The sequence below is a fragment of the Tyto alba genome, unplaced genomic scaffold (assembly GCF_018691265.1).
Source record: "Tyto alba isolate M040663 unplaced genomic scaffold, T.alba_DEE_v4.0 Super-Scaffold_21, whole genome shotgun sequence".
Classification (NCBI taxonomy): domain Eukaryota; kingdom Metazoa; phylum Chordata; class Aves; order Strigiformes; family Tytonidae; genus Tyto; species Tyto alba.
This window is the reverse complement of record NW_024881295.1, coordinates 3,017,282-3,029,202: the sequence shown is the minus strand read 5'-3', so window position 1 is coordinate 3,029,202 and position 11,921 is coordinate 3,017,282. Positions and strand designations below refer to the sequence as shown.

At 38.2% G+C, this 11,921-nt stretch overlaps 1 protein-coding gene across 2 annotated transcripts in view; it reads right to left on the bottom strand.

Annotated features, from left to right (window-relative positions):
- Nucleotides 1-9,625: 9,625 nt before the first annotated feature.
- Nucleotides 9,626-11,921, bottom strand: part of NTF3 (neurotrophin 3) — a 53,975-nt gene continuing 51,679 nt past the window's right edge. For both annotated transcript variants that reach the window (XM_009969708.3, XM_032995083.1), the window contains exon 2: nt 9,626-10,895. In XM_009969708.3, the coding sequence (XP_009968010.1) occupies nt 10,101-10,895 (795 nt within the window). In that variant the 3' untranslated portion in view covers nt 9,626-10,100. The remainder of the gene's footprint in view (nt 10,896-11,921) is intronic.

Below are 11,921 nucleotides of genomic sequence, written 5' to 3'. Positions count from 1 at the left end.
TCTCTTATGTAGGGTGAAGGAATGTTACTTCTATGACAAAGACCCTTTTAGGCTAAATTCTAGATAAGAATTATGCTGGAGGAATCCCTCAGCTTTCCCAGTGTTTACTTTAAATCTTCCATAAATTACTGGAGTTATCTACCAGGGACTTGGGAGGACTTAGGACCTCATTGCAGCGACTTGCTTAAATATTGGATAAGGTATATCAATGGTAGGAGGGATAAATTCAGAGAAATCACAGGGAAGTTTATTTGGGAATGTGACGAGAATATTCCTCTGCAATGTAGCAGCCTTCTAAGAAGCTATATGAATAAGAGTCACTAGGCAAGGAGAAAGTACTCTCAAATTATCACCCAATATGTTTTATTTTCTGTTTCCTCATCAGCTTTTAGACAGTGCTGCTGTCAAGCCTCTTATTAGAAGGGAAGTGTCCGATTTGCCATTTTACATGTGATGTGGGTACCTAAGTCACTAAGGTGGTCTTGATAATTTCACCCCAGGTCTAAAGCTGTTTCTGCAGTTACCCACTGAATGATTTCTTCCCCTGGTTCAGCACATTTCCAGTTATCGTTGCACACAACTCATATTCCTTCCCCCCGTTCCCCATCCAGGTGACTGCATTCATATCCAAGTCTGTTTGAATGACTTTTTCAAGTAAGAATTTGTGAAGTGCTGCCAAATGCTTTACTGCATTCTGGATATTACTTCTGCTAATTTTACTCTTTGATTTAAAAAAAACCACAAATGATAGTTTTATTTGGTTTGTTCTTTATCCTATAAATCCATGGCATTTTATTGATCATGGTTCAATTATTAAACACATAATTCAGGACCCACTGGAAATTTTTGGAGCTTTTTACAAACTTCCATGGACCTTGGATCAGAACTTAAATGTTTATAGAGTACCTGTTGTGCTTTTTTTTCCTAGGAATTTTAAGAAAAATTTATGGGATGAGAACTACTAGGTTTGCTCATATTTTTGTTCCATTTGTTTTTCTTAGTGAATTGCTATTATTTCCAGTAATAAAATAACTGAGGAACCTTATTTTTACCCTTGTCCATAAAAGCATTTGACCACGTCCTTAGCTTTAAGCACAGGGTTAATCTTACCAACTTCAAGACAGCTATTCTTTTCTTTAAAATTAGTTATATGCTTAACAGCTATTTTGGATCAAGACCTGTGCAAGCAAACTGAGTGGACTAAATCAACTCAAAAGCAGCATGAGCTATGGAACTGGCTCTCAATAAATGATAATGGTGTAATTTTTTTGAAGAATAAATCTATAAACCACACCCACAGAGACTATTAGCAGACACTCACTAAATGTTTTAAGCATAGAATTCTCCCTGACAGCAGAACTTCAGCTCAAGCTATTATATTTTGCTTTCATAAGAAAGGAATGGATTTTACAAGGCAATAATCTGAGGAGGATGAATCCTATGAGAAAAAAAAAAATGCTATTATCAAAGGCCAGCTGATGTTTTTTTCTTAAGATTACAAATCTTTGGAATTGTTTTTCCTCAGCTTTTGCTTCTCTCTCCTATTGTTGTCCTTGTTGAACAGCAGTTGCTTTCCAGTTAATTTATTGGTATAATCCTTTGTGTTATTTGCTGTATTCACACCTCCTGAACTGTAGTTCTTCACTTATGGAGCCTGCACTGTTCCCCTTGAGTAGGTCAGGAATATTTAGTAAACACTTCATGGAATAATGCATGACCTTAGGACTGACAGAAGAAGACACTTCTGATCATGTTTAGGGATTGTAAAATCTTTGGCATTTATGAAGACTTTATGGAAAAGCAAATGAGGAAAATCTCAAAGTCAAAGTCAAATCTCAAGCACATATGCTAGTTTGCAAATTGAGTGATTACTGAAGGCTGGTTTGCAAATTGAGTGATTACTGAAGGCTGGTAAAGGCTACAAAATTCAGAATGTAATGCTAACCCAGAATGAATAATTTCAGTTTATTTCACACTGAAGTTCTGGAGTGTTTCTAATGTAGTAAAAGTTATCATTTTAATTAAACTTAGTATTTGCTTACTGAAAAATGCTTGGGAAAGCCAAAATGTGAAGTTTTCGGTGAACTGAAAAGAAACTCAGTTGATCATTTCTGTTCAGCAGGACTGGGTTCTTTGTCTTAGCTGAGATTAGATCGCTGTTGTCTAAAGCAGGTTTGTTTCTGAACAAGAGCATCTTCACCGAGCTTGTAGTGTGCACATGCTACCTTAATTTTCCAGTTTCTTGTGTTGACAATAGTTATGGATTTCAGAATTTAATTCTGAATGCCAGTACCTGCAAATCTAATTTTTACTTCTTTCTCATGATTTCTTCAAGCAAAACAAGGCCCAATGAAGTTACATCTGAAGCAAGAAGTTAATTTTGAAAGTTATGCATGTCTCAGGAGAGACTATTCACCTGGTGTGATGGAAAGGCCCTGGGTTTACTTGGTGAGCTGCATTGAATCAATCTGAGATCTCACAACAATATCCCTCCATGCAGGGCAGATGTAGTTTAAAGCTGCTACAGCACTGAAGTGTAGGCCCCCTGTAATCTATCACATTAAATAATTCAACTGGTATTCATCATGTAGCTACGCAGGCAGCAGCTACGTGGTGTACAGAAATTGAGAGTTTGATCAAGTACAGAGCTCACCATCTGCTTTAAAATGTCATAGGTATAATTCCAAGCTTTATTTTATCAGTAAAGTTTTGGACTAATCTGACTGAAGTCAGACATTAAACCTGCATGAGCTCAGAATAGAGTTACGTATTTATTAGTTGTATGTGTGGTGGTTCTCCCTAAAACTATATGGGTGACTTAAACACTTTCCTCTATTCAGGTTGTCTTTTTCTGTACATTCTGGATGCAAATGAAACTGTTCAAGAGTAAATATTACTAAAACCCCCCCACTCACTATTGCCTTCCTCTTTAGTCTTTCACTTTGTGTGAAGGAGGTCCAAACCATTGCAGGATGGCCTTGATACTTCTTCAACTTGATTTATGAAGTGGATCCTTCTCTTCAAAGATCCTGTGGGAGAACATGAAGGACATGTCCCAGGATCAGCCAGTGAGACAGTGGGTAGTGACCTCATGTTTTCTGCCTGGCTGTTGTGAATGGGCAAGTGTGCTGTGCAGCTATACTGTTATTGCCCTCCATTTTTGTGCCACTGACACACCCCAGCCTCCGTTAATTAGAAAAAAGAGGGGAAGGAGTCACAGAGACTGCTGAGACCCTCTCCTCAATCCAGTCACGGTACTGCAGTAATCTTCTTTTCCACTCACCGATAAATTCTCCCCACAACAGGATCTATGTCAGAGGACTTCATCACATATTTTTGTAGTGAACCACAAACATGGTAAGAGGAAATCTGAAGGTAAAATAGGTCACCAAATTGACTCTACTAAAGGAGAACTTTCCTCTTTCTGTCTAACTTCTATTCTCCAGTGTCCTTATATCTGTCTGAGAAAACTACATGCAGCAGGCCTTTCTCAGGAACCCATATCTTCAATTTCTGTGGAAAAAAAACAACAACAAAAAACATGGGAGTTTAAGACAAAACAGTTCCCATGAGAACTCCCTTTTGCATAATTGCCATTATCTGATTATGGTGGGAGAAGGGCTTTTTTTTTCACCTTTACCCCCGCCTAGAACAAGTACCATGTTCTGACGCCAAGTCTCAGGAATCCAAGACAACCAAGATTATTGACCTAGGGGATATGTGCCTCTGAGTCAGATCTTGAGATCAGGAGGATCATGGTGCTGTACAGTCTATTTTATGTGTTTGAGGGGTCTAATTTTCAAGGAATCAGTGTAATAATTATTGCCCCACCTATCCCACTTCTTCTACCCTTCAGCTCTCCAGTTGGCCGGTTTCTACCTCCTTGAGACTTCAAATATAGGTCCTTGTAATATTATGGCATAGACACTGTGACTGTGGCAGTTGAGCTCTCACTCTCCACAGAACAGAAAAATTGCCTTCCTGGAAGTTTTTTCCTCAGGACATAAGTTCAGGGATCATGCTCTGACCTGTGATTTGGCTCCAATATTGGGGTTATGGTGTATGCTCTGTCAGCAGTGTAAAAATGAGCAAATTTCTATCTTCTGAACTTAATGGGAATCACATTTAGTAGATTTGTGTAATAGCAAAAAAATTACACTCCATATGAGCAGTAGGCTGTGTCACATACAAATCTGACTACTCAAGATATTTGTAATAACTTGACAAAAGCTGTCATTTGATATTTCAAAACATATTTAATCTCTGAGCCTGAGACGCAGATTCTGTCACTTTCACATGTTTGGTTTAACTATCTACTGTACAAATGTAGGACTTAAAACTTCTACATTGTCCAGCAAATTTACAGCCATATTTCTGCTCCTTTATCCACAAAGATTGCACACCACAAATATCTACAAGCAGTAAGTTGAGGTGCTTATTATACAAAATACCATGTGTAAAACAAAACCAAGATTTGTATTAAACTTCATTTCTCAGACACTGAGAACATAAATAGGAACCAACAGAAGTTATTTACAGTCCTAGACACAGTATTTTACTACATACTTCCACATACAGTTTTTTTTTCCTTTGGAAATTGCTGCTAAATTTATGTGTACTGGTCATATCAGACAATTCAAAACTTACTTTAAAACTTAAATCCCTGGAACTAGACAAAGTAATGAACAATTTTTATGACATAACGTTAAAACATTGGCTTGTTCTGTGTGGTGGATAATGCTTTCAATTTAGACTCCCCTTTATGCATTTAATTGAGATTCAACATCTTCTGAGACAAATTCTGCCCTCGCTTAACAGCTTCGTAGTCCTAGGTGCTGATAAGAGGGGTGGCACAGACCTAACCAAGAGCACGGCTTCATCATCTGTGCTCAGTGAGCATAGTTAATTCCATAGTTAATTCACCGCAGTGGGATTGACCCCAATTAATAGAGGTTCATTTTCCTTTTGAATTCATGTTTCAGATTATCTAATGGTATTTCTTTAACCCTTATCATAGCAGGAAAGAGCCTTTCATCTGCAGTTATAGTTGAACAATCTCTCTCCCTTGCTTTCCTAAATCTCTGTAAGATGTTTGCCACCCAACAGCTATGACTTCCTGTTTTTTTCAGCACTTACTTTCCTTTCCATCCTCCCTCCATGGAAATAATTCTGCTTCAAGAAAAAGAGCATCTTACCTCCTTCCTTAGCAGCCTCCCCTGGACATTTTAGTGTTTTATGTCAAAAGGTCTCAATGTAATTTACAAATAAAGGAGCTTGGTCTATCAGTGATGCTCTCTCCTCCCTGTAAATAGTAACAACATGCTGTGTTTTAGAGAGGGGACAACTGACATGATGCAACCACAGCACCTTTTTATAGGTTGTCCATCTGGATTCACATAAGGCATGCTTCTGGGCAGGCAAAAAATGCAACTGAGAAACTGTCTTTCTGCCAAAGGTCCACTAAGCATCTCAGCCCTTGGACATGCGAGAAGCAAGCCCTGATTATGCAGCCCTTGATTGTGCAACTTGCAGCTCAACACTGAAGCAGAGCAGGAGATTTGGGAAAGTGGATGGAAAGATGTCGTAGGGCTGCCTCACTCTCTTTTTGCTCCTCGGCCACTGTGTACACAGCCGCTTCTCAAGTATGGTTTAGAGCAGACTGGTCATGATCTCACCTAATTGTGTGGCTAACAGATCCAGAATAGGACCCTGTGATCAAAATGTCTGGAAATATGAGGTCATGACAACAGAAGGCCAGTGCCATAGTGAAAGCATGGCTTTCAGGTGCCACTGGCTTCAAAGCTCAGCAGTAAAACAAAGGAGAAATCTGTATTTGGGGACCTTCATATAAAGCATTAGCATTTGCTGTTCATCAGAGGTACCAAAGCAGCTAGCAATTACGAATCAAAACAAAACAAAACAAAACACCATCAAAAAAAAAAAAAAAATCCAGCTCATGAATAAGTTTCAGGGAAAAATGTATTTTTTACCACAGAGGTTAGTTAAATAATGTAACTGGGAATGTCATTGCTGAGCTCTGCAATAACCTGCACAGAGCTGTATGGACGCACAGAGGTAGAGGTAGTGAATGGCCAACTTTCCCAGGAAAGTTTTTGTTATCCGTATATTGCCTGACTTTTTTACACCACATCTGTGCTTGCTTCATCATTCTGCCATCTGCTGTAACAAAATACAGGCAAAGCATTTCAGAAAACAACCCCTCCACACTTTAAAATGTTCCAACCCGGAGCACAGCCTTTAACTTCTCACAAGCTGTAGTGCGTATTATCCTCTCCTCCTCCTTCTCCTCCTCCTTCCTCAGCACCCCCACCACATGCATGATGAATTACGTTTGTGTACCAAGCGTGGAGAACACAGAATCCCATTGATTTTGCCACAATGTTTCTATTAAATGAAATGAATGGTTATGCACTTCACTGCACAAATGCATTTGCCGAAAGGTCAGAAATAGCAGGTCATTATCATTAAATTTTTAATTTTGGAACTCCCAATCAGATTGTTTCCTGTTTGGTATTGTCTGCAGATACACAATGTATAGCTGAGTGAAAGCCTCTGATTGCTAAAGCATCGAAACAAGAGAGTATGAGCAGAATGGTTTTGAGCACACACTCTGTATAGTCCAGTCAAAGTTTCTTCCTAGTGCAGCCGCACAAATCTCTTGGTAGCAGTAAACTTGCTGCACAGACTTCATTCCTGAACACATGTTCAAAGGTGATAAAATAAATGCAGATGGTTTCCCAAAACCTCAGTGGAGCATTTTTTACTGTTACTAAATGGACTGTAAAAAAACTAGGGAAAAAATTGAGAAAATACAGTTTGACAGAGACAGGCAATTTCAGAATAGTATTCGGTCGTTTGGGAGAAAAGCTAGATAGAATGTGTGTTTATAATGATCTATTGGCAAAACAATATTGACAGAGTATCTGAGCTGCCTAATGGGAGCGAGTTTTAGAATACTTAAATTAAACTAGCATTGCAAGCTCAATGTTTTGCTTAATTACTTAACACACATAAAAAAAGTTGGATAGGAACTTTGAATTTGCTGTGCCATGACCGAAGTTGACAATAAAACCATCCCCGGCTACAGTGAAAACAGAATTAGGCCTTAACAAATTTATTACAGGCTTTGTTTACAAACTTGTTACAAAATTATACAGCATCTTATTCGTACACAAGATTTACAAGAACGCGTAACTGATGTGTGCAATTGCTCTGCTCTCTGGTTGAAATCTGCAGGTTTTTTCTTTGCTCGGGGCCTGATCCAGCTTCCAATGAGAAGGTGAGAATTTTTCCATTTACTTTAGTGGAAACTGGATCAGATCCAGACGGTAAAACTTCCATTCATTGTTATACTGGGGTGGGAAAGAGACAGCCAATCTAAAAACCTTACGCACCATACTTCTTTCTTGTTTAATGTGTTTCAGATGACAGACTCTGTATTTGCTCTGATAGATTTTTGCTGGCCACTTGTAAAATACTTGGTGCATTGGTGAAGTTAAAAGTTGAAGACCAGTTCCTGTTACTGGATTTACAGTGGAAAATGTCAATTTGTTTTCTATGAACCTATAAAGAATGAACCTCCCTTAATTTTCACTGAGCAGAAATAAAGGCATTACAATCAACTCTGATGTTGTTTACTTTGCTATAAACCTACATTTTCTCACCCACCTTCAATAGAATTTCTCTGGATTTACAATTATGTAAACAAGTGTGGCATCCACACTGTAGGAACAAGGTAGTTTCCAATTAATGAGATTTAACCAAGCTAAGTTAGTCTTCTTACTTCTTCTTTTATACAGAGATAGACCTAGCTGGCATACTGAAGCATGGAGATCTCTAGAGTCAATGATCCATGACAATATCTGCTCTCAATTACTCACAGCATCTGAAAATTATCTTTATTTGGGAATTCAGGATGTAAAATTAGCCTTTTAATATGCAAAAAAATTCAGTGATGCAGGACTCTGAAAGATGCTTGTCCCCTCCAAGCAGAAAAATTTAGTTGAAACTTAAACTTTCGTACTAGTAAAACTAACACAACTAGCAAAAGCTCTGTTGAGGATTTTTTACTTTCAATGTTTGCCAAGGAAGGAGAACACCAGAAAAATTCTTGTCAGATCTACCAGATACCGAGTTCCCTGTTATATCACATTTTCTCTTTCCTTTTAACGATTGCCTTGGTATTGAACCTCTGAAGTTATTATCGCTTGAGGCAAAGTTAGGATTTATTACTGTGAGGTGATGATATTTCCTCTGAGGTAAATACTCTGGTCTCCTGTTGAAAATTGAGATGGTTCTCAAAATCTTTGTTTATGGCCTCCTCTGCAGAATTATACCTATACCTACACTCTCCAACCTGGCTCTCAGAGACATCGCTATTCCAGTGCTTGGGCTCATGAGCATCCTGTCCTGTTCTCTGGTGGTTTTATGATGTGTAATGCTCTTTGTAAGGGCGTAGGGGAGACCACACAATTTTCTGCATTTGATGACCTGTTGCAGATTTGAAGTTGGTCCTCCAGTAGTGAAGGTTGTATGAACGAACACATCCTGCAACCTTGGGTTTGAGTGCTCTGATGTCATTTTCATTTGTGGTGCTGGACAGGCTACAACAGTGAAAGCCACAGTGGGAAAACCTAAGACCACTACAGCTGTGATGCTTTTTAAATGGCTGGCATTCTTCAGCCCTGACTGTGTGTTAAGATCTAGCTAGACACAGATAACATATGCAGTCCATTCTTAATTCTATTGTTAATCATGACTAGTCTGTCATTTACTTTTATAAGAGTGAGATCCCATCCAGGGCATTACACAGATAATGTATAATAGACCATCTCTTCAAGTACTGTAATTATTACTGTCCCCAGTGGAGCTACATTGCAATACAAAGAAGAACTTGAGGTATATATATGCTAGTACATTTGTCTGTCCTAAGTAACAACTCACTTGTATAATCGAAGAACTTCATTATGAATACAGACTACCTGGATTTTAGTCATTATACTGATCAAAAAGATCAGTTATTTCACTTCCCTGTGAAAGGTACCAGGCTTGTAGAGCAGTTTTACACATTTTTCCCTCTGTGAAAAACGGACAATGGATTGCTGAGGAGAAGAACAACTTTGTACAGGTGTGTGGCTTTGATATTCATGCCAGGATATCATATCTTTCTTTATTACAAGTTGCAAGCCAAGGGCTCTTCTAAAGTTAAGACACCACCAGCTTTGTTCCTAATTTAAAAACTCAGACAGAGAGGCATGATCCAACAATTCGAGCAGAAGATAATTGATTTGTGTGAGGAGGAAGAGACTGATCACAATAAATAGTAAATTCTGAAGAAATCACCTTTTATATATTATATTAATGATCCATTTAGATTGATTCTTGGCTTCAGTAAGTTTCTGCTACAAATATTTTAGACTTTTTTCATATTTTTTTCTACAACTAACTGGCAACATTTGAAACAGTTGCAAAACAAATGTGCTTCAAAAACATAAACAAAATTAGCTGGATTATTATCAATCATTCTGAAATGCTAACAGAGAGAAAATTGCCATTTTACTGGCAAAACTGTCATAATACACAGAAATTGTATTTTATGGCTACCTGATGCCTGTAACATGGACATCATCTGCAGGCTACAAGATGTATTTTGGTCCATTTTTGTTTTGGTGCTGGGGAGTCAACTCTGCATCCAATTAAATGTGAATGTATAGAGCAGGGAATATAAATACATACACAACTCTTGACATTGATCTGATTTTTAACAAGTTTACTAAATGACAGTCACTGGCTTGACAATACTGAATGAAAAATACTGATTTTACACAGATTTTACAGTAAGGTTACGGTATTCTGCCAACAAGCAGTGTCACAAAGTCTAAAACAACCTGGAGTTGCCCACAGCAGAGGCACACACCCTTTGCTCTTGTTTATTGAGAGAAAAAGCTTATATACTGTAGATTTGCTGAAGTTTAATAAATAAGGTCAACTTATAATATATAAAACAATATAAACATTTATATGCTACATGCATATCATATAATTTAAAGTAATAATTTATATAGCAAAGAGATGCAGATTTATGTTCTTCCTATTTTCCTTGACAACGCACACACACAGGAGGTGTCTATTCTTATCCATCTCCAGCCTACCAGTTTATTGTTTTCTGAAGTCAGTGCTCTAACATAAGTTTGGGATGTCTTGCATTGGGAGTTCCAGTGCTTGTCATCAATGCCGCGGCAGCCATTTTTTACGGGCTTGGCTTCTTTACACCTTGTTTCATAAAAGTACTGCTTAACTGGAGAGTTGCCTGTTTTAATTTCTCCCAGAACAGTTACCTGGTGTCCTCTAATGTCGATTGCAGATGATTTGTCCGTGACCCATAAACTTTCACTGTCACAAACGGAATATTCCCCTCGGTGGCTCTTGTGCTCTGCGTACCTTTTCCGCCGGGAGGTTCTGTTCACCACCACTGAATTTCCAATATAATCCTCCATGAGGTACAGCGGCGGCGGTTCCAGCGGTGTGTTGTCACTCAAGAGGACTCGGGGAGAGTTGTAGCGTCTCTGCTGCCTTAAGAGGTCTGTATCCATTGAGATAACTGGCTGGAAGTCCGATTTCACATTTTCATCTCCATCCATGTCTTGATGAGTGTCCGCTTTCTGCACTGCGTTTTGATAGTTTTCCTTAACATCTACCATCTGCTTAGAAAGCTTGTTTTTCAAAATGTCTGCCTGAATGAGTTTAATAATAAGAGAATTTATTGAATCTTCTGGCAAACTCCTTTGATCCATGTTGGTAGACTGGATGCCACGAAGATAAGTGAGAAATATCACATAAAACAAGATGGACATCACCTTGTTCACCTGTAAGATCTGAAAAGAAACAAAAAGTCAACATGAAAACAATTAAATAAGGAAGTTTACTAGAGGCTGTAAACATGAAAATTCAGATTTGTTTTTATAACATCTGCACTTTATAGAAACAGGCTATATGTTTCTTTGAAGATACTATTTTGTTACACTTTATAATGAGCACAATTGGTTTTTGATTTTTTTTTTTCAGTGTTTTATCTACATTTCATGCACTTTTTAGGATGACCTTGCATTTCCTCTTCCCATGCATAGTGGCATATATGTCAGCTAGGTCCTTTCTCTACAGAGATCAGTGGCTCTTGGGATAGTATGTTCAGGTCTTGGCAGCGGAGAGAGGCCAAGTTACTTTCACAGTCTATTCTACAGAGTGGTTTAGCTTCAAAATTGCAAGATTATGTGGAGTAACAAACTATCTAATGATGTAAAATTAAGAAGTTTCAACTTTGCTAAGTGTTCTTAAGTTTTGTGTGTTGAGATCTCGTGGATTCATAAAATTCCTATTCATCAAATGGTTTGTGTTTAACTTTACCCTGAGAGCATCACCATACACTGAGAAATAAATATCATGTTTCAACAGCTCTTCATCTCTCTTTCTCTCTCTGGTGCTTTAAGGCAAAGTATTCTTGAAGGAAAAGGATGCAGTCAAGCAGAAAAGTGAGGTTTCTTATATTTTGAACTTCAGAAAGCAGTGGTTAGGCTTCTGTAATACAAGTGGGAAATACAGATGGAACCACAGATTGTTTCATACCCATTGTTTTCAGGGTTTGGGCCTAGATTTTTTGTTTTTAAGGAAGCTCCTTCATTACATTTATATAAAGTGGAACAAAACTGACAGTAGCTACAAATATTCATGGACAGATAGAGGACACCTCCCCTTCACTTCCTTTCTCTGCCTCCCCCCTCCTTGCCCTACCCCTAAAATGGAATAATCTTCTTCAAGAAGATGAAAATGAACTCAAGATCAAGATTTTGAAAACTGGACCTAAAAGTGTGCTTCTCTGTACTGCACTTTGCCATGAACTGCTC